Here is a 22464-nt window from a genome sequence, read left to right on the forward strand (position 1 = left end):
TGTGGCTAAGCCATGTCTCCACTATGTCCTTTCTTTCAGGAGTGGTAGTTCTGCAAGGTTCGCAGGAGAGCTTCTGTAAAGTTTGGAAGGTAGGAGACGAGGTACTGGCAGAAGTAAAGCTGTGAGGACGGGGCGTGAGTCATGCTTGGGTAGCTCAGTTGGTAGAGCACTTGCCCGCGAAAGGCAAAGGTCCCGAGTTCGAGTCTCGATCCGGCACACAGTTTTAATCTGCCAGGAAGTTTCATTTCAGAATTCCTACTATTCGTGGTCCCTAACTGTCATATAAAGTTTCTCACTACTTTCATTTCTGCTAGTCTTCATTACCTTGGTCTTTGTCCGATTTACTCTCAATCTGTATCCTGTACTCACTGGACTTTACATTCCGCTCACTATGTCCCACATGTCTTCCCATCTTTCACTGAGGGTAACACAAAGTCATCAGCGAATCTTTATCACTGATATCTTTCCGATCACTACCGAGCAATTGCGACATTATTTTCACCACATATCTTTTGACTTTTCAGCACTGGTGTCACCCAATAACGAAGTTTTTTTAGATTCTTGCCCCCCTTCATTTGATGGTAAACAATTGTGGAAGTATCTGAGCGGCTCGCGATCATGCCGTTTATTGCTCGTCATCTTGTTTTCACGGTTCTGTCGCCTCGTTTTCTTTTAATTCGATTTACTAGCGTCACTAGGTTGCTGGTTCGGTTGCCCGCGAGTGGCAGCAGCTGCGCGTATCGATAGTGCACCGTCGTACTATCTCTGGAGCAGTATTTCCGGGCCGTCGTGTGTCGGGGACGGAGCACCTGTGAGGCGCGGACAGCCAGTACTCGCCGACCGCTGGCCACACACGTGAGCTGTCCGACGGAAGGAGATTGGAGCGGGAACGACCGCTGGTTGTTCATTCACTTGGTCGCCTCACTGGACGACAAGTATTTGGTCTTTTGACCGTTTCTGGGCCTCGTGCAGAGATGTCGTCGCCGATGGCAAGTGTTACGTCTGCACGGTTGGGTCCGAGCCAGTGTGCCCAGGTCGTCGTGTCTCCGAGTTCCGAACGGTCATCAAGATGAGTCGGGTTGGAGCTGCAGTGAGCTCCGGACGGCCGAGACTCGCCCGACCGTTGCCGACACTCATAACTTGAGTGGGGACGATCTTGGTTGGTCGTTCGGTCGGTCGCCTCATCGGACGACGTGTGTTTGGTCGTCGCCCGCTTATTTAAAGTCTCTGTGGGTGACTTGTCATTTCTCCTTGTTGTACCACGGTGATTGGTTTTAGGATTGTCGGAGTTCTTGGTGCAAGTGTTTACGTGGGACTGTGAGTAGCTACTGTTATTTCCGCTGAGCAGACCAATGCTGCCTGCGTACTGGAGTAGTCAGTCGGTCGGTTGCGACAGGGGAATTGATCAGGTTGTTGGCTGGTTCTTCAACCGTACCTAGGTCGTGCTGGCACCCGATTATTTAGTGTTACGCTTGGATGCCTGTCCCACCTAAACTGTTGTTAAGAGTTTCCTCCCCAGGCCGACCCTTGGAACACTTTTGAGCATCACTGTTCTGTTCTTTGTGATTTTCTTTTGTCACAAGTACTGTACCAGGCCTTTAGCGGTGTATTAATTTTGTCTGTTCTATGTTTAGTGTATGGCCTTCAGCCGAACCTTATGTGAAGTATTTTAAGATGAGGCCTTTAGCTGTGTTTTATTTAAAATTCTTGTTTGCTCTGTATTTAGGTCTTTAGCCGCGTTTGTTTTAAAATCTGTGGCTTTCAGCCGTAATGTGTAAATTCCTGTCGGTAAGGCTTGTCTTTCATTATCTTGAATTCTTAAAATGGCCTTCAGCCGTACTGTGTAAATGCTTATGTTAAGGTTTGTTTTTAATTATTTTGAATAATTGTTTGGGCCCTCAGCCGTCAAGATATTTCAAGTTTTCTTAAGATGGTTTTCTGTTGTACTGTGTAAATGCTTGTCTTTAAAGGTTACCTTCTATTATGTATTCACCTGACCAAAAGTCTTGTTCCTCCTGCCACCGAACTTCACTAATTCCCACTATATCTAACTTTAACCTATCCATTTCCCTTTTGAAATTATGTTGAAATGTTATTGGGCTTTCAGCCGAGGAATTAATTTAAATTTTTCTTAATACGGCTTATAGCCGAAATTTGTAAATGCTTGCCTTTTAAGAATTTCCTTTGCTGATCTGAAATTGTACTTGGGCCCTCAGCCGTGTATTTGATCCTTTTCGCAAAAAGAAAACTGTGCATTGGTTTTCGAGGAATAAAGTTGTGTGTTCTTGTGTAACTGATCTTGGCCCCTTTCCACGCCCTAGTCCACTCTGTCCTGCGAAACCAGATTTCAGTATCACTTGCGATTCTCAGAGTTTCGCGTTCCATTCTACTGGAATCATACTGCGAGTTTTAACATTTTAATGTTCGGATAATAAGTTGCCGTCTCTTTAATCTAAGAATAGATGATCAATGCAGCTAGCCGCTATCTCTGTGTAATGCCTTGTCTGTACAGACGTGTATCTGTAGTCTTTAAGATCCCTTCACCTTCACACATAAGTGTATACAGTAAAGTAAGGCCCTCCCAGTTCTTGGCTGATCCGTGATGAGACAGGCGAAAAATTAGACTAATGGAGGATTATTAGTATTATCTCTACTTTCATTCGCTCTCTCTCTTTCTCTCCTGTATCTATGTATAGTTTTTAATATAAGATTTCATTACGTGATAAAAAGAATCAGCCAAATAGAATCTTTGGTGGAGTCCTTCGTCTTGGTAATCAGCGGCTGGCTTCCTGTAAGAGATCTTTACATTTATTATTACTGTTAATAACTGCAGTCAGTCGGGAGAATCAATCGTGTGGACAATTTGTTCCTTTTACGAAAGATTGCGAATTCCAGATGTGTACGAAGCCTTTTTGGACGATTTAACACAGACTCAGTGATTGCAGGCTCTCTTCGACACAGCTGAAACTTCCCCACTAATTACAGGGCCAACGTGATCAACAAATGATTCAGAAAAAACTCATTCGTTCATTCACTGTAGAACAAAAAAGTCACAAACCTTATTTATGGAGGAAATCGTGTATTAAATCCATCTCCATTACATGTCCAGTCTCCGGTGATTCCACGCCTTAATTATTTTCCTTTTACAATCTCTTTCTCTTCAAAACAAACCGCTAGCGGCACAAATGTTAATTGACTCGCTTTAGCGAGAAGAAAAGCAGAATATGTATCTCTCAGAAACACGTCAATCCCTCAACCGATACTCCAGAAGCGGTCCTAGTTACCACTCTAACAACCATGGAGAATGCATATATGCATCTCTGTTATTTCAAAGAATAAATGCACTAGAAAATACTTTGGCGTCGACGAGCTGTCGCCGCATACGTTACGAAAAAATCAGATCAGATAACTTTTCCAAAGTGAATGAATGTGGATGGTTTGATTGAAAATGATTAATTGGTGCGTGGTAGAGGGTATTTGCTGTGGGGACATTACAGAGTCTCCGAACACACTCCTGCAGTCTGCGCCGTTATAAGCCGCCCGTTTGTGCGCTGCGCGGCGAGTTTGGTGTCTTAGCGCCGTAAAACAAATTTGATGACTCACCGATGGTGCTAACAAAAAAGTTAACAGTGACTCGCGACTTGCAAGGGCCCCGGCGACGAGTCTCGCAGCTGCATGCAGGGATATTGCTGCACAGTAGGACCAAAACCTGTAAAGTTGTAAGGCAACAAAGGAGTTATCTGGAGGACATCGACACGTCAGTGATTCGTAAAACAGGTTTCTCGTCAGTACAACCACAACAGCCGGCAATGAGATAGTTACTCATTCACTATGTTACCTGTCATACGCGGTTACGATAAGGTTAGCCTACAGTCAGGTGACAAATGCCATGCGATAGCGACGTGCACGTAAACAAATGACGGTATTAACGCGTACACAAGGCATAAAAGGGCAGTGCATTGGATGGGCTGTCATTTGTGCTCAGTTGATTCATGTGAAAAGTTTTCCCGTGTGATATGGGCCGCACGACGGCAATTGACAGGCTTTGTACGCGGTATGGTAGTTGGAGCTAGACGCATGGGATATTCCATTTCAAAAATCGTTAGGGGATTCAACATTCAGATTTTCCCAGTGTCAAGAGTGTGACGAGAATACCAACTTTCGGGCATTACCTGTCACCACGGCTACGCAGTGGCCGACGGCCTTCACTTAACGACCGAGAGCAGCGACGTTTGTGTAGAGTTGTCAGTGCTAACAGACAAGCAACACTGCGTAAAATAGCTGCAGAAATCAATGTGGGACTTACGGCGAACGTATCTACAGGGACAGTGCGTTGGGATTTGGCGGACTCTCCTGGAGGTCATGGCCATATCAGTCGGACCGTAGATGACTCGAAAACTGTGGCACGGTCAGATAAGTCCCGATTTCAGTTGTTAAGAGATGATGGTAGGGTTGGAGTGTGGTGCAGAGCCCACGAAGCCGTGGAGCCAAGTTGTCGACAAGGCACTGACCGAGCTATTGGTGGCTCCATAATGGTGTGGGCTGTGTTTACATGGAGTGCACTAGGGACTCTGGTCCAACGTAACCGATCACTGACTGGAAAAGGTTTTGCTGGGCTACCTGGAGACCATCTGCAGCCAGTCGTGGACGTCATATCACCAAACAAAGATGTCACGTCACTGGGTCACAGCTGTTCACGACATCTATCAAGAACAGTCTGGACAGTGAAAGGTGGCTACACTGAGCCACAGCGCCAGAGATTGCGCCAAAGAGTTTTATTCCGCCGCCTCCACTGGTAGTGCTTGTTGAAAAGTCCCAGTAGTCAGTCGTTGTTGAGATGTGGTGGTAGTTAGTGCTTTGGAGAGAGGATGCTGATACCTGTACTATTTGAGGCCATGTTGTGTGCAGATGTTTTGATGGGCTAGACACCAGATGCTGTTCGAATGGAGATATTGTAATGATCAGAGTACTTTTCGTCAATATATATAAAGGTAAAGAAAATTTTTTTATTTTTTTATTTCAAATGTGTGAAACAATAATGCCCCTTGGTCACAGGTTCAGTCAACAAAGCATTTGGCTCGTGTTCTTGTATTAGACTGTATTTCTGGTTTCGATGTGCAATTATAGTATTTCTGTTTATTTTTTTTAACTACTTCAGTATAAATGGTATTTAAAATATCTTGTCTTATTGAGGAAGAACCGTGCCAGATGTGTACGTTGAATCACACTTCCACAAACAGAACAGTTACACTTGTGCTTTGGTTTCGTAGATTTTATAGTTGCTGGGGACTTAATTAATTAATTGTGTTAACGGAAATTTTCTTTCATTCTTTGTTGTTATTCTATGCAGTCAGATTGCGGAGTAATACTAGTCAGGGCCAACCGTTTACGAGACTTCGTAATCGGACAGACAGCTACTAAAAATAAAAATTATTTTCATTTATTTAATTAAGCCCCCATGCAACAGTTCGATGGAATGATTTGGTCACCCAGATCGTCCGTCATGTATCCCATGGAAAATTTACTGGAGATAGTCAAGAGGCCATTCGTGCACGATTCTTGCACCGGCAACACTTTCTCACTCATGGACGGCTATAGATGCAGCATGGCTCCATATTTCTGCAGGATACTTGTAATGACTTGTTGAGTCCATTCCACGTCTGGTTGCTGCACTACGTCGGGCTAAAGGAAGTGCAACACGACATTTGGATGTGTCCCATGACTTCAAAAAGAGATACTTTCGAGTACTTTACATTCCACAACATAAAGAATATAACTTAAGTGTCGATATTATGAATCTGTGTGCACTACTCTTAATAATAAACACAACTCACTACAAACGTGTCCATGTTAACGTGACAAGGCGAACTACAAGTGATATTTGGAACTTTTGTGCATCACTTCCTACGTTGAGGTCTTAGCTAAATGTCCTCAAATGGTTCAAATGGCTCTAAACACTAAGGGACTTAACATCTGAGGTCATCAGTCCCCTAGACTTAGAACTACTTAAACCTAACTAACCTAAGGACATCACACACATCCATGCCCGAGGCACGTTCGAACCTGCGACCGTAGCACCAGCGCGGTTCTGGACTGAAGCGCCTAGAACCGCTCGGCCACAGTGGCCGGCTTAAATGTCCTAATTGCACTTCTTTTTAGAGAGTATCGTTAGTCCTGGTTACGATGCGAGGCGGCCCTCGTGCGAAGCTGCTGACGTAAGAACGCGTCATCGGTTCATGTTGATGCACCACAGTGTATGATCACAATGCCAAATTTCTGACATTTTCCTAATGTATACTTTACTGTGGGTTGCATGCAAAACTCTGTAATAAGCTCACAGTACAGAAAGACCGTCGCCCCTTTAAAAAAGCACACCGGTCGCTCTGGAGCGCTGTCGACGCTCTAGAACCGGTCACGTGATCCTCCACCGGTGGCGCAAGCCACACCAGTTATAAAATAAATAAATAAAATAAAATAAAATGAAATATTAATTATTCATTTTGTATTATAGTGATTGGTTGTAATTAATATTTGCTTATCTGGAACGTGGACGTTTAATTATTTGGTATCAGACGCTTGACAATGGCTTTTTCGTAAATGCAATGTTATTCGTAGTTGACCGTGAAATGTGATTCAAATAATCGGACTTCGTATTTAAATCGTTTCCAAAGACTGCTGCGGTAGGTGCGGACTCAAAATCTAAATCTCAATATTAGAATAATTTGCCAGCCATGTCAATACGTCGTACAGAGGTGACTGTCTACTAAACATAAAAAGTTTACACAGTTAGTTAAATCAGATATATTCAACGAATAAGCCTACAGTTAAATAATTCTACTTACTTTCATAAATATAAATTCTTACAGAATCGAGTGCCTAGTAAGATTGCAACTCGCAGTGTTCTTATATAACCTCAAATATGGCGGTGTGCCAGTTAATAAAATATACGTGCTTCCTGCACCAGATGTTCTGCAAGACCTCTCCCTTCTTAATCAAACATAAGAGTGTTCTAATTGTGTTTTGTTTTATCAGCGACATAGCGCTGCAGTTCTGTGCCATAGGCTTTATTTATTTGTCAGAGATTAATTATTTAATTAAGATTTCGCGTTTCCGAGGAAACTCACGCACGGCATGCAAATGTGCCTTTATACAGTGCAGTGGTGTGTGCGCGCGGCGAATCACCGCTCTGAGTTGAGTACGCGTGGAGGCGTCACAGAATGGCAGATCGTAGCTAGCGTGTTTGGACTTGCCCATGGCCACACCGCGAAAGGAGTAGCCCAGATTGTTGGCTTGTCAACGTGGGCTGTCCGATGTGTCGACAGGACATCGTGTACGAACCACAGCCACATAGCACTCCGTGAGAACACCGAGCGCAGGAAGGTCGTAACCGACAGCGACCGGGTACGTGTGTCACTCCCTGTCACTGACCAAAAACGGTGCGAACTGGTGCTGTCTGTGGTAGATCCATCTCAAACCAGTGGCCGAACGAACATCGCGAAGGTAACCGCATGCAGTGGATAGCTGGAGATGTGAGCCTCTTTAACGGTCATCGATCTCAGAGGCATCATGGATGCGAAAACTGACCGGTTGAAACCGATACCGGTATTTTAGTTCTGAATAACCGGTATCTTTCGGTATTTATTTGCTCTCGGATGGAACAGGAGTTTTTAATTTTATCACCAGGTAGAAAAAACGAAGTTCAGTTAACCATACCAACAGTGCTAAAATTTTTGGTTTTTAACTAAACCTTTTCTTTTTTTTAAAAAAAAAAGTAATTTTTATTCGAAAAATTTCCATTGCTTTGAAATATTGCGTCGTAATAGAAAATGGGAATAGCGATCAGTGCTGTTTTAACAACAATGCCGACAGAAACGAGCAACAAACACATGGCATAAGAATTGATAGAGCGTTGCTGAGTGAGTAAAATACCTGTTATCATGTGGTGTATCCTATTACAGGGCACACGTGCACATGCAGTCCATTTGGTCTGTTCGGTAGTTTCTCACCTTTGTGGGCGAGCATCATTTTGTATTACACAACGGTACGAACCCTAACCTGGAATTATTTTACGAAGTCAGTATTAATGAATTACAGTGGTGCATTGGCTTTAAAACATTAAAAACCGGAGGACCCACAACAAACTTGCGACATCAAATACGGAAAAAAACTTATAACTTAACGATTCATTCGTAGCTTACAATAAAAATTGAAAGTGGCCGATATACGTAATACACATAATACACCACATACGTAACATACCTTCACCCGCTTGCATCTTTTGAAAACGGACACATTAACATGAAAAATAGACTTCTTCACCCTCAGTTTTCACCCTTCAGCACCGACTGTTCGTAATGCCCAAATAGTGGTATGACCATCGATTACATCATGATTTTTGAGGGGAGTTTCAAAAAATTTGAATCAACAGGAGGATACCGTTGTTTTTTTTTTTTAGTACTCAACCAGTTATCGCACAGCAGCGAACGGTGGACGGACGATGTTTTCTTCTATTTCCTTATTTAATGTAATATTTTGTGTGGTGTCACCGCTAGACACCACACTTGCTAGGTGGTAACTTAAATCGGCCGCGGTCCTGTAGTACATGTCGGACCCGCGTGTCGCCACTGTGTAATCGCAAACCTAGCGCCACCACATGGCAGGTCACAAGACACGGACATGACCTCGCCCCAGTTGTACGGACGACATTGCTTGCGACCAGAAGTACGACGCCTTCCTCTCATTTGCCGAGAGACAGATTGAATAGCCTTCAGCTTAGTCCTTAGCTACTACCTAGCAAGGCGCCATTTGTATCAGTGCTTATAGCTTACTACTATTCAAGAGATGTATTCCAACAAGAGAATAAAAGTTAAGTAACATCTACGTACTTTTCTTCTTATTCATTAATAAGTCTCATGTTCCAGAACTTCAAGCCCGTCTGCGTTAGTTTAGCGTGCACCTAGCTACCTCATTGTGTCTATGCTGTATAAACAAGACACAACATTATTTGGCGACGAGTAAAAGAGTTTGTATTAATTCGTTTGTGTCATGGCTTCGCCACAATCTCCAGATGTACTGTCCGAATTTTTTCGCTTGCAGAATCAGCAGACGCAGGCGTTATTGGAAGCCCTTGGACAGCTCGTCCAGGGTCAACGTGCGCTGCAAAACGATGCGGCAGCCGCCGCTTCTTCGCTACCGCTGCCACAAAACGCTGTTGCACCTCCCTTTCGGCCATACGTGGCGGCCGAAGAGTCGTGGACTGAGTGGTCCCGACAATTTGCCTTCCATCTAGCAGCCTACAGAATTCAAGGTAATGAGCGGCAGCCGTTTTTGCTTTCTTGTGTCGGTGTGTCTACCTACCGTGTGATAGTGAAATTGTTTCCCCGACGCGACGTAGCAACTCTGTCCTACGAAGAAATTTTGTCTGCTTTAGATGCCTATTTCAAAGAAACAGTAAATGTAGTTGCAAAACGGTATACGTTCTTTCGTACCAAACGTACGGCCGGTCAGACTAATAGGGAGTGGGTAGCAACTTTGCAAGGACTTACTAGGGAGTGTGCATTTGAATGTGACTGTGGACTTCCTTATTCAGACACTATGGTGCGTGATGCAATAGCACAGAACGTTTCTGATGTTCGCATACGGGAACAGATTTTGAAACTAGTTAATCCCTCCCTTCAACAAGTGATAGACATATTGGATAGGCAAGACACACTTGACTTTGCTCAGGCATCTTTTGAAACTTCGCCAGCAGTGTGTCACATTAACCGGCCCGCCGGCCGCGCTGCCCGGGACGCTACACGGCCCTCGCGCCCGTCCGCACAGCAGCGGCAGCCTAGCTCGCAAACACGTGCGCCGCGTAAGCAAGCAACTGCAGTGAAATCATGCCCGAGGTGTGCAACTAGACATTCGCGTGAAAATTGCCCGTCACGCCAAGCTATTTGCTTTTACTGCCAAAAGAAAGGACATGTCCAAAGTGTTTGCCAGAAAAGGCTTAGATCAGACAATCACACAACTTCCAGGCCTTTTGCTTCGCGCCGGAATCGACCCCAGGACAATCAGGCTCGTGGACCTTCGCCCATGGACATTCATGCAGTTCATTCCCACCCGTCCAGTGACACTTTAGCTAACAGTGACTGTGTTCGTCCCACAAACAGAGTGCGTCGACGTCGCCGCAAATCCCGTAAAGTCGCAAGTGCTGCTGTACCAGTGTCTGTTCAAATTGCACGTGACAGTCGCTCTTGTCGTCAGCAGGACAATAAACTTTTTGTGGACTTAGACTTTGAAGGCAAAGTGATACCATTCCAGCTCGATACCGGAGCTGCAGTTTCATTGCTCAATCACGACACGTACAAACAACTGGGCAAACCGCCATTGCGTGCCGCAAATGTTAAGTTAACTAGTTACTCAGGACAGCCGATCCCTGTGTTAGGACAGTGCAGCCTTATTGCTACATACAAGGGACAAATGAAACTTGTGTCATTTTACGTTCTTCGTTCTTCTAGTGCAGTGAACTTGTTTGGTTTAGATTTGTTTCAATTATTTAATTTGTCTATAGTAAATCAGGTCCTATCAGTGAATCAGACTGTGCCTTCCGCCAGTGTTTCTAGTCTTTGTGAAGAATTTGCAGACATTTTTGCACCGGGCCTTGGTTGCGCTAAGAACTATGCAGCACATTTGGAACTGAAAGACAACGCGCAACCGAAATTTTTCAGAGCGCGCAATGTTCCCCACGCATTGCGTGATGAGGTCGCGAGAACATTGCACGATTTAGAATCTCAAGGTGTAATTGAACGTGTGCAGGCTTCTCTCTGGGCCTCACCCTTAGTAATTTTGCCGAAACCTTCCGGAAAACTGAGACTTTGTGTGGACTTCACGGCAACTGTGAATCCACAACTTGTGACTGCTACTTTTCCTGTGCCCCGCCCGGAAGATCTTTTTGACAAACTGTGCCCGGGAAAATATTTTTCGAAATTGGACCTAGCAGATGCGTACTTGCAAATACCTGTGGACGAAGAATCCCAGCGCGTCTTGGTGGTAAACACGCATCTTGGCTTGTATCGCATCAAAAGACTGCCATTCGGGTGTGCATCCACACCTGCTTTATTTTAGCATTAATTCCAAACAGGTTTGTGCGCAATGCTTCTTCCATTTCAGCTCCGCTTCATCGCTTACGCCGTCAAGGTGTTCCGTTCGTCTGGACGACGGAATGCGAACGCGCCTTTAGCCAGTTGAAATCGGCGTTTCTTTCACATACTTGCCTTACGCCATTCGATCCCCGAAAACCCCTTTTGTTGATGGTAGATGCATCGGATTTCGGGATCGGTGCTGTGCTTGCGCACAAGGATGGCTCGCATGATCGCCCTATTGCCTTTGCGTCCAAATTGCTCTCATCTGCGCAAAGAAATTATTCACAAATAGAGAAGGAAGCTTTAGCTCTCGTGTTTGGTGTTACCAAGTTCCATGACTTCTTGTATGGTCGTCACTTTACCATCATCACAGACCACAAACCTTTGACATCGCTTTTTCATCCGAACACGCCTGTACCTCCGCGTACAGCGCAGAAATTCATTCGCTGGTCACTTTTTCTCTCGCAGTACCGCTACGATATCTTGTATCGGTCCACTGCTCAGCACGGAAACGCTGATGCGTTGTCCCGTTTGCCTGTTGCTGAGGATAAAGCATTCGATTCTTCCGAACTTGCTTGCATGTTCATTGATTCGGAAGCCGATGACGTGGTCGCATCGTTTCCGATTGATTTTCGTCGTGTTGCTACAGCCACAGCTGCTGATCCTGTCCTTGCTACTGTTTTGCGTTTTGTTGCTACGCAATGGCCCTTGTCAAAGTCACGGATCGAAGATCCTTTGGTTCGCCGTTTTTTTGCTCATAAGGAGAGACTTTTTGTGCGACATGGTGTTTTGTTGTTGCGTTCTGATAATGATCAATCCCGAGTCGTGGTCCCACGATCGTTACAGTCCTCTGTCTTGCAGCTTCTTCACCAAGGTCATTGGGGTATAGTGCGTACGAAACAACTTGCTCGTCAGCACTGTACTTGGTTCGGAATCGATGCTGCGATTACGAATATGTGCTCCTCTTGCGTGGCGTGTGCCGAACAACAATCCGCACCGCCGCGGAAATTCTTTGCATGGCCGAAAGCCACTTCCCCTTGGCAACGCTTGCATATCGATTTTGCTGGTCCATTCTGGAATGCTCGATGGTTGGTTGTGGTCGATGCTTTCAGTAATTTTCCTTTTGTTGTCCGGATGTCTTCCACGACGTCTTCTGCCACAATCCAAGCCTTGTCTGCTATCTTTTGCATTGAGGGTCTTCCGCAGACTATTGTTTCCGACAATGGCCCACAATTCATGTCCGCAGAATTTCAGTCATTCTGCAAGGCCAATGGTATTCAACATCTGACGTCCGCGCCGTTTTCGCCCCAGTCAAACGGTGCCGCTGAACGATTGGTCCGGACTTTCAAGTCCCAGATGTTGAAATTGAAAGAGTCGCATTCTCGGGAGGACGCATTATTGCTCTTTTTGTCTTCGTATCGCTCTCAGCCCCGCGATGGTCGCTCGCCGGCTGAATTGCTCCATGGTCGTCCTCATCGCACCTTGATGTCTTTGCTGCATCCGCCGCATCAGGTTCCTGTGCAGCGGCAGACTCCTGCTTTTGCTCCTGGCGACGTTGTCTATTATCGCAACTATCGCGGTTCACGGCGTTGGCTCGCAGGGCGCATTCTTCGCTGCCTCGGCCGCGCGATGTATTTGGTTTTGGGGGCCTCTGGTGAGGTGCGTCGGCATCTCAATCAGCTGCGCCTCTGTCGTCGCCTGGGTTCTGCCGCTCCCCGTCTGCTTTCAGCGACGGAGCCGTCAGGTCAGCGCCTTGGGGACCCATCTACTGGCTCGCCTCATCCCCAGGTGTTACCGACGCTGCCTTCCATTTTGCCTCATGGCGTCGCGCCGCCGCCGCAGCTGCCGCCGGCGCCGCCCGCAGTGGACGCGTCGCTGCAACCGCCTGGCGCCTCCCTGGGTCCCGCGCCGCCGCTCGCTTCCCGTGACCAGCCGTCCTCCGCCATGGACCTTTTGCCCGCTCCGGACCAGATGTCGTCTTCGCCCGTCGGGTGCTCCGACCACATGGAGGTCGACCCTTCGGCCCCTCTTGTCTCATTCCGTGCGCATACACCTCATGTTGACGTGCACCCTGGACTAGGTTTGCAGGCGTTTCCTAGCTCCCCTCGGACCGAATGGCCGGGTGCGGGTGGCACGGCCTCGCCTGTTGTTAGGCTCCCCACCTCATCGCATACGTCAACATGGGGTCCTCCCCACGGCGGGCGGAAGCCTTATCTCACGACCGTTCGCCGATTTGCGGGGGAGGAATGTGGTGTCACCGCTAGACACCACACTTGCTAGGTGGTAACTTAAATCGGCCGCGGTCCTGTAGTACATGTCGGACCCGCGTGTCGCCACTGTGTAATCGCAAACCTAGCGCCACCACATGGCAGGTCACAAGACACGGACATGACCTCGCCCCAGTTGTACGGACGACATTGCTTGCGACCAGAAGTACGACGCCTTCCTCTCATTTGCCGAGAGACAGATTGAATAGCCTTCAGCTTAGTCCTTAGCTACTACCTAGCAAGGCGCCATTTGTATCAGTGCTTATAGCTTACTACTATTCAAGAGATGTATTCCAACAAGAGAATAAAAGTTAAGTAACATCTACGTACTTTTCTTCTTATTCATTAATAAGTCTCATGTTCCAGAACTTCAAGCCCGTCTGCGTTAGTTTAGCGTGCACCTAGCTACCTCATTGTGTCTATGCTGTATAAACAAGACACAACATTTTGATTCCAAGTATCTTGAAACTGACGGAGTCAAAATTTTTCCAGCCATGTTCGATTTCTGCGTATGTTACAGGAAGTAAAAGGAATAAAAAACCGAAAACGGGTTATTTTAGAAACCGATTATTTTGAGCGATTGTAACAGTCGGGTTAAACCGGCCCTGTGGCGGATACAGAAAAACCTCAAGGAGGGGGCGCTAAAGATATCTTGAGCTACCTTTTACTAAGTCACATGCAAAGTGTAAGGAAATCTTGTTTAAACTGATTATACATATATACAAGACAATTCCATCTAATGATATAAAAGAGTTACAATTGTTGTTCTCTTCCTTACATGATGCATTATATGCGCCTATTCTTCTTCGCAAATTGGTTAATTACATCGTCACTAGGACAATCAATGTCAGGGTGAGTGTTCATCAGAGCTAAGCCATTAAGTCGATCCTCTTTCATTGTCGACCGCAGCCATGTCTTTGTACGCCGCAATGTTGAAAAACTTCTTTCTACTGAAGCAATAGATGCAGGTAGGCAAGCAAATATTTTGTACAGCGTGTGCAAAGTATGACAGTCAGATCTAGGACAAACAGACAACTCTTGCATAACATAACCACGATCATTAAGGGCGTTTATACTCGTTTGCTTGTATTGAAGAATCTCTCCCATTAGTCTCTTTTTAATCACAAAGAGTGATTTTTCTTCAAACAACGGTAGTTCAGTTAAGCACTGATTCAATTTATGTGCCACATCATTACCGTCATGTTTCAGTAGTTGCGACGATAAAAGTATGTTAAATTTTAAATGATAAATATTTTCTTTAACATACCGTTCTCTCATGTAGTTGTAACGTGGTCCAGTGTTGGAATAAAATCAGTTCTTTTCCAGTATGTCAGAACATCATCATTATGATCACAGTTTTCCCTGTGTCTTTGTCTGCCTGTAAGACGAGGAACACTTATCTCCACGTCTAACTTTTCCATAACTTCCTTCGCCTCTTCAACAATGCGAATGCGGTCGGCCTCGCAAAGTGGAGGGGGGGAGGGGGGCATTCAACCTGCGATGTGTTGTTGTTGTTGTTGTGGTCTACAGTCCTGAGACTGGTTTGATGCAGCTCTCCATGCTACTCTATCCTGTGCAAGCTTCTTCATCTCCCAGTACCTACTGCAACCAACATCCTTCTGAATCTGCTTAGTGTATTCATCTCTTGGTCTCCCTCTACGATTTTTACCCTCCACGCTGCCCTCCAATGCTAAATTTGTGATTCCTTGATGCCTCAGAACATGTCCTACCAACCGATCCCTTCTTCTAGTCAAGTTGTGCCACAAACTTCTCTTCTCCCCAATCCTATTCAATACCTCCTCATTAGTTACGTGATCTACCCACCTTATCTTCAGCATTCTTCTGTAGCACCACATTTCGAAAGCTTCTATTCTCTTCTTGTCCAAACTGGTTATCGTCCATGTTTCACTTCCATACATGGCTACACTCCATACAAATACTTTCAGAAACGACTTCCTGACACTTAAATCTATACTCGATGTTAACAAATTTCTCTTCTTCAGAAACGATTTCCTTGCCATTGCCAGTCTACATTTTATATCCTCTCTACTTCGACCATCATCAGTTATTTTACTCCCTAAATAGCAAAACTCCTTTACTACTTTAAGTGTCTCATTTCCCAATCTAATCCCCTCAGCATCACCCGATTTAATTTGACTACATTCCATTATCCTTGTTTTGCTTTTGTTGATGTTCATCTTATATCCTCCTTTCAAGACACTGTCCATTCCGTTCAACTGCTCTTCCAAGTCCTTTGCTGTCTCTGACAGAATTACAATGTCATCGGCGAACCTCAAAGTTTTTACTTCTTCTCCATGAATGCGATGTGTAGAGAATGTAATTCGTGCGGGAAGCGTTTGTCTATGTTGTGGGAGCTGCTTTTTGTACCGTGGCTTAGACTCAGTCATCCGGGTTACCTTGAACATTTTTACTTTAACATTATTCTCGTACATGTTCATGGTGATTATGCTGTGGGCACTCAGTCTTACAAGATGACAACACCTGTGTTCCCAGTGCCGTACACATACGTTCCTCTCTCCCACGTGCTGCGCTGTTGCCGTATTTCGCAACAGTGCAGTTTCATTCACAGAGCGATCGAATTATTCATTCAGATGTCGATGTTATTTTCTTGTAGAGGTATAGCTGTGAATGTGTATATCTAAACGTTTTGGTGTGATTTCCAAATGAAAATGTCATGTGACGGCAATAAACGTGAAGTTCCTCACAATGAACTTTAATTACACTACTGGCCATTAAAATTGCTACAACAAGAAGAAATGCTGATGATAAACGGGTATTCATTGGACAAATATATTATACTAGAACTGACATGTGATTACATTTTGACGCAACTTGGGTGCATAGATAATGAGAAATCAGTACCCAGAACAACCACCTCTGGCCGTAATAACGGCCTTGATACGCCTGGGCATTGAATCAAAAAGAGCTTGGATGGTGTGTACAGGTACAGCTGCCCATGCAGCTTCAACACGATACCACAGTTCATCAAGAGTAGTGACTGGCGTATTGTGACGAGCCAGTTGCTCGGCCACCATTGACCAGACGTTTTCAATTGGTGAGAGAGCTGGAGAATGTGCTGGCCAGGGCAGCAGTCGAACATTTTCTGTATCCAGAAAGGCCCGTACAGGACCTGCAAAATGCGGCCGTGCATTATCCTGGTGAAATGTAGGGTTTCGCATGGATCGAATGAAGGTAGAGCCACGGGTCGTAACCCATCTGAAATGTAACGTCCACTGTTCAAAGTTCCGTCAATGCGAACAAGATGTGACCGAGACGTGTAACCAATGGCACCCCATACCATCACGCTTGGTGAAACGTCAGTATCGCGATGACGAATAAACGCTTCCAATACGCGTTCACCGCGATGTCACCAAACACGGATGCGACCATCATGATGCTATAAACATAACCTGGATTCATCCGATAAAATGACGTTTTGCCATTCGTGCACCCAGGTTCGTCGTTGAGTACACCATCGCAGGCGCTCCTGTCTGTGATGCAGCGTCAAGGTTAACCGCAGCCACGGTCTCCGAGCTGATAGTCCGTGCTGCTGCAAACGTCGTCGAAATGTTCGTGCAGATGGTTGTTGTCTTGCAAACGTCCCCATCTGTTGACTCAGGGATCGTGACGTGGCTGCACGATCCGTTACAGCCGTGCGGATAAAATGCCTGTCATCTCGAGTGTTAGTGATACGAGGCCGTTGGGATCCAGCACGGCTACCCTCCTGAATCCACCGATTCCATATTCTTCTAACAGTCATTGGATCTCGACCAAAGCGAGCAGCAATGTCGCGATACGATAAACCGCAATCGCGATAGGCTACAATACGACCTTTATCAAAGTCGGAAACGTGATGGTACGCATTTCTCCTCCTAACGTTTCACCAGTCAACGCCGGTCAACTGCTGTTTGTGTATGAGAAATTGGTTGGAAACTTTCCTCATGTCAGCACGTTGTAGGTGTCACCACCGGCGCCAACCTTGTGTGAATGCTCTGAAAAGCTAATTATTTGCATATCACAGCATTTTCTTCCTGTTGGTTAAATTTCGCGTCTGTAGCACGTCATCTTCGTGGTGTAGCAATTTTAATGGCCAGTAGTGTAAATTGCGTGCCTATGGAGTATCGTCTCAGTCGTGCGACAGGTTTCATGATTTCCTGTCAGAAAGATCACTGTATGTAGTAATAGACGGAAAATCATCGACTGAAGCAGAAGTGATATCTCGCGTTTGCAAGGAAGTGTTATAGGCGCTCCTCTGTTCCTTGTTTAACAAACGATTTAGGAGACAATCTGAGCAGCCCTCTTAGACTGTATGCAGATGATGCTGTGATTTACCGTCCTATAAAGTCATCAGAGATTAAAACAAATTAGAAAACGACTTAGACAAGATATCTGTATGGTGAGAAAAGTGACAATTGACTCTAAATAACGAAAAGTCATCTGCATGATTACTAAAAGGAGTCCGCTAAATTCGGTTTACAGGATAAAACACACGATTCTAAAGGCTGTAAATTCAACTAAACACTAAGGGATTACAATTACGAATAACTTAAAATGTGCCGGCCGGAGTGGCCGAGCGGTTCTAGGCGCTTCAGTCCGGAACCGCGCGACCGCTACTATCGCAGGTTCGAATCCTGCCTCGGGCATGGATCTGTGTGATGTCCTTAGGTTAGTTAGGTTTAAGTAGTTCTAAGTCCTAGGGGACTGATGACCTCAGATATTAAGTCCCATAGTGCTCAGAGCCATTTGAATCATGCTCTGTACATGAGAACTTCCTAGTTCTCATTGGTTAGCAATATGTAGCCCGTGAAGTATTCAGACTATAATGTTCAACACGTTGCCCAAGGAGAAGTTAAGCTTTTCCAGCCTGTTGTATTACTTGCGAGAATGCGGCTGGATAAATTCGTAAACCCCTGTCATTTTCATGGCACGAATTGGAAAATTCATAACTGCGTTCTCCCACTGTAATGTGGAACGAGTTACTTTAAACCCATAATGCCTGTTGACACCGTAAAATATGATAACGTACAGCCAATTTTGCCGATAGTTTTTGCACTAGCGTTAGCTAACAGTGATTCTTTTTCACGCATAGTGGTTTACACTGAACAGCAGTGACACCCACCCACATAGGCGCATTATACACATTTAAAAATTTATGCAGAGTAGAAGCAGTTGTCAAACGAATATAATAATTTCGGTTTGAGTTTGAAGTTTATTTTGTTACGCATTACATTTTTACTTGTAACACATTCCAAATCGCAATAAATGGCAATTATTGCAACTATTTTCGATGATCATGTCGTTAGACAATCGTTGTTTTGAGAAAAATTTCTCTTGAAGTCTTCACAAAGCTCTATCAGTTGTCCTCGCCTTCCGATATCACACAGACAATTGCTGTGGAGCAATGGACACAACCTCAAAACTCATAAGTAAGATTTGTCTCATGTAGACGAATGATCGGAATCGGTTTTAAAAAGTATTATTCCCTCATAGATTTGAACATGTAATACGATGCACCGAAGGCAAATGAACATCGTTGTTGTCCGCAGCAACACAGTTCGGCAACACGGACTTCGTTTGCCCGCGCTCTGCCGCCACGCAAACGCAAACCTCATCCCCTCCACGCCTCCATATCGCAACGCCTCTATGCGCTGAAGCGCTGTCTTATGTGAAGCATGCTATAGTCAGTTTGGGTTATCGAGTGTAATTTATTGCCACTAGCGAACCTGACAATCCTTCGCGTTTTCCAAATAGGAATTGAACGTACATCCCAAATTCCTCCCTCCCCCCTTTCTCTGCCCATCTTCTCATCCCCCCTCTCTCTGTGCATCCCCTTCTCCCCCCATTTCTCTGTACATAACCTTCTCCCCCCTCTCTCTGTCCATTTCCTCGACCCACCTCTCTACGCCCGTTTCCGTCTGAATGTTCCGTAGAGTATCGAGTAAAAATAAATAAATCGGTTCCCATTTGTATATTACATATACATTTTTATATGTAGTATATTACAAAAATATATAGCCAATGCCCGTTCGACAGTTCCCATTTATATATTACATATATTACAAAAATATATAGGCTATGTCCGTTTCACTGTTCATTAGAGTATCATGTAAAAATTGAAAGTAAATCGTTCAACAAGTTTTCAAGAGCTGTGGTAACTACGCTTTCCCTTTATATATATATCCTATCTGGTGACATGCATCCATTTGCGTCCATTGTGCATTCCGACGGACTTGGGCAATTCCAGCAGGACAATGCGACACCCCACACATCCAGAATTGCTACAGAGCGGGTCCAGGAACACAGTTCTGGATTTAAACACTTCCGCTGGCCACGAAACTCCCCATACATGAACATTATTGAGTATATCTGGGTTGCCTTGCAACGTGCTGTTCAGAAGAGATCTCCAACCCCTCGTACTCCTACGGATTTATGGACAGCCCCACAGGAACCATGGCGTCAGTTCCCTCCAGCATTACTTCAGATATTAGATAAGTCCGTGCCGCATCGTGTTGCGGCACTTCGGGGCGCCCGCAGGCTTTCCAGTGTGGACAACTGCATCATCTGCAAGAAGCCTGATCTTACTATGAATATTGTCTGCAAGATCATTAATATATATAGTTGTATATAGTTATACACACATCAAAAAAGTTTTGCATCACCTCGGTTCTTTTAGAGTTCCAGAGCCTGTACAGGAAATTGGAATAGAGATCAACCTGAACATCATTTCCACCCTTTTTATGCTCAAGAAAACCACACATTGCATGTTGTACCACCACACAACGAGACCTTCAGAGGTGGTGGTCCAGATTGCTGTACACACCAGTACCTCTAATACCCAGTAGCACGTCCTCCTGCATTGATGTATGCCTGTATTCGTCGTGGCATACTATCCACAAGTTCATCAATTTCAATTTATCCCAAGCATGTTAGATAGGGTTCATGTCTGGAGGACGTGCTGGCAATTCTAGTCGAGCGATGTCGTTATCCTGAAGGAAGTCATTCACAAGATGTGCACGATGGGGGCGAGAATTGTCGTCCATGAAGAGGAATGCCTCGCCATTATGACGCCGATATGGTTGCACCATGTCGGAGGATGGCATTCATGTATAGTACAGCCGTCACGGCGCCTTTCATGACCACCAGCGGCGTACCTCGGCCGCACTTAATGCCACCCCAAAACAGCAGGGAACCTCCACTTTTCTGTACTCGTTGGACAGTGTGTCTAAGGCGTTCAGCCTTGCCTCCAAACACGTCTCCAACGATTGTCTGGTTCAAGGCATATGCGACACTCATCGCTGAAGAGAATGTGATGCCTATCCTGAGCGGTCCATTCGGCATGTTGTTGGGCCCATCTGTACCGAGCTGCATGGTGTCGTGGTTGCGTAAGATGGACCTCGCCATGGACGTCGGGAGTGAAGTTGCGCATCATACAGCCTATTGCGCACAGTTTGAGTCGTAACACGACATCCCGTGGCGGCACGAAAAACATTATTGAACATGGTGCGTTGCTGTGAGGGTTCCTCCGAGCCATAATCCGTAGGTAGCGGTCATCCACTGCAGCAGTAGCCCTTGAGCGGCCTGAGCGATGCATGTCATCCACAGTTCCTGTCTCTCTGTGTCTCCTCTGTGTCCGAACAACATCGCTTTGGTTCACTCCGAGGCGCCTGGAGACTTTCCTTGTTGAGAGCCCTTCCTGGCACAAAGTAAGAATGCGGACGCGATCGAACCACAGTATTGACCGTGTAGGCATGGTTGACCTACAGACAACACAAGCCGTGCATCTCCTTCCTGGTGGAATGACTGGAACTGATCGGCTGTCGGACCCCCTGCGTCTAATAGGCGCTGCTAGCACATCCATGGTTGTTTACATCTTTCGGCGGGTTTAGTGACAACTCTCAACAGTCAAAGGGACTGTGTGTGTGATACAATATCCACAGTCATCGTCTATCTTCAGGAGTTCTGGATATTCATAGTCAATGTCTATCTTCAGGAGCTCTGGGAATCGAGGTGATGCAAACTTTTTGTGTTATATGTATATAGTACATCTCACTTAGTAGCTCTTCGTTATTTGCAGGCTATCCCTCCGTGTTACAGATGTTACAGTGAGGTTTGGCACTGGGGACGGTAGTTATAAGTACTTTTTAGTGGCGATGCTGCCGCTGGAGTGAAAGGATGTGTCCGTAACTGGTATTGTTGCCCAGGGAACGACTGGGTGAACTATGCACTCATTCTTTATATTCCTGATCGTGTAATCCTCCGTGCATTATACCCAGACATGTGTGTAACAAGATACTTGTTTCATGTATTCTATGTTCTTTTTGTTGCTTTGTACTGAATCTTCTAACACGAATTAAAAATTTGCTGGGTAATTATTTAGTTTAGCTGCGATAGTCCAGAAGGAAATTCAGTGAGACAGCGGGAAGTGTAGATATGCTAAATAAGCGAACATCCTTGACTAATGATACCTCTAAGACCAAAGCTTGGTAAACTGAGCCTCTCGCTTAATTTATCATTATTTTGACCCCACTTTGACCAATTACCTGCGGTCTAGGGAATCAGCAGGTGTCAAATCTTCTTCCTGTGTGACTCTTACATAAAGATTTCAGGCTGTATGTTGACGATGCACGTGGGTACGAGTAGCAGCTAGTGAATAATTTACCCCGTCCCCTTGCAGACGGCGTTGGTGATGCTGGCGGCTGTGTTGTGCCTCTGGGTGCAGCCCTCCGGCTGCGCCAGCATTCTGGCCATCTTCCCGCTGGGCGGCATGAGCCACTGGCAGGTGTTCCGCGGACTGCTGGTGGAGCTCTCCAGGAGGGGGCACCGGCTCACCGTGGTGACGCCCTTCCAGCAGGAGGGCGACCCCTGGAACCACGTCCAGACCAAGCCCAACCTAGGAGGAGGGGGAGGAGGAGGAGGCGGCGGTGGAGGTAATGTAGTGACGGCCACCTGCGCAAACTGTGGGGGGCGGTCTTACATCTGCGTCCACGTGTTTACTCTATAATTCACAATCAAGCGCATAACAGAGCGTTTATCGAACCACCTTTAAGCTA

General features: G+C 45.6%; 1 protein-coding gene across 1 annotated transcript in view; it reads left to right on the top strand.

Annotated features, from left to right (window-relative positions):
- The window catches only part of LOC126202990 (UDP-glucosyltransferase 2-like), a 114547-nt gene that overhangs the window by 8314 nt on the left and 83769 nt on the right, over positions 1-22464 (top strand). Inside the window, exon 2 of the mRNA XM_049937188.1 lies at positions 22089-22341. Coding sequence (XP_049793145.1) covers positions 22089-22341 — 253 coding nt within the window. The remainder of the gene's footprint in view (positions 1-22088; positions 22342-22464) is intronic.

This window comes from Schistocerca nitens, chromosome 9 (genome assembly GCF_023898315.1).
Source record: "Schistocerca nitens isolate TAMUIC-IGC-003100 chromosome 9, iqSchNite1.1, whole genome shotgun sequence".
In the NCBI taxonomy this organism is placed as follows: Eukaryota; Metazoa; Arthropoda; class Insecta; order Orthoptera; family Acrididae; genus Schistocerca; species Schistocerca nitens.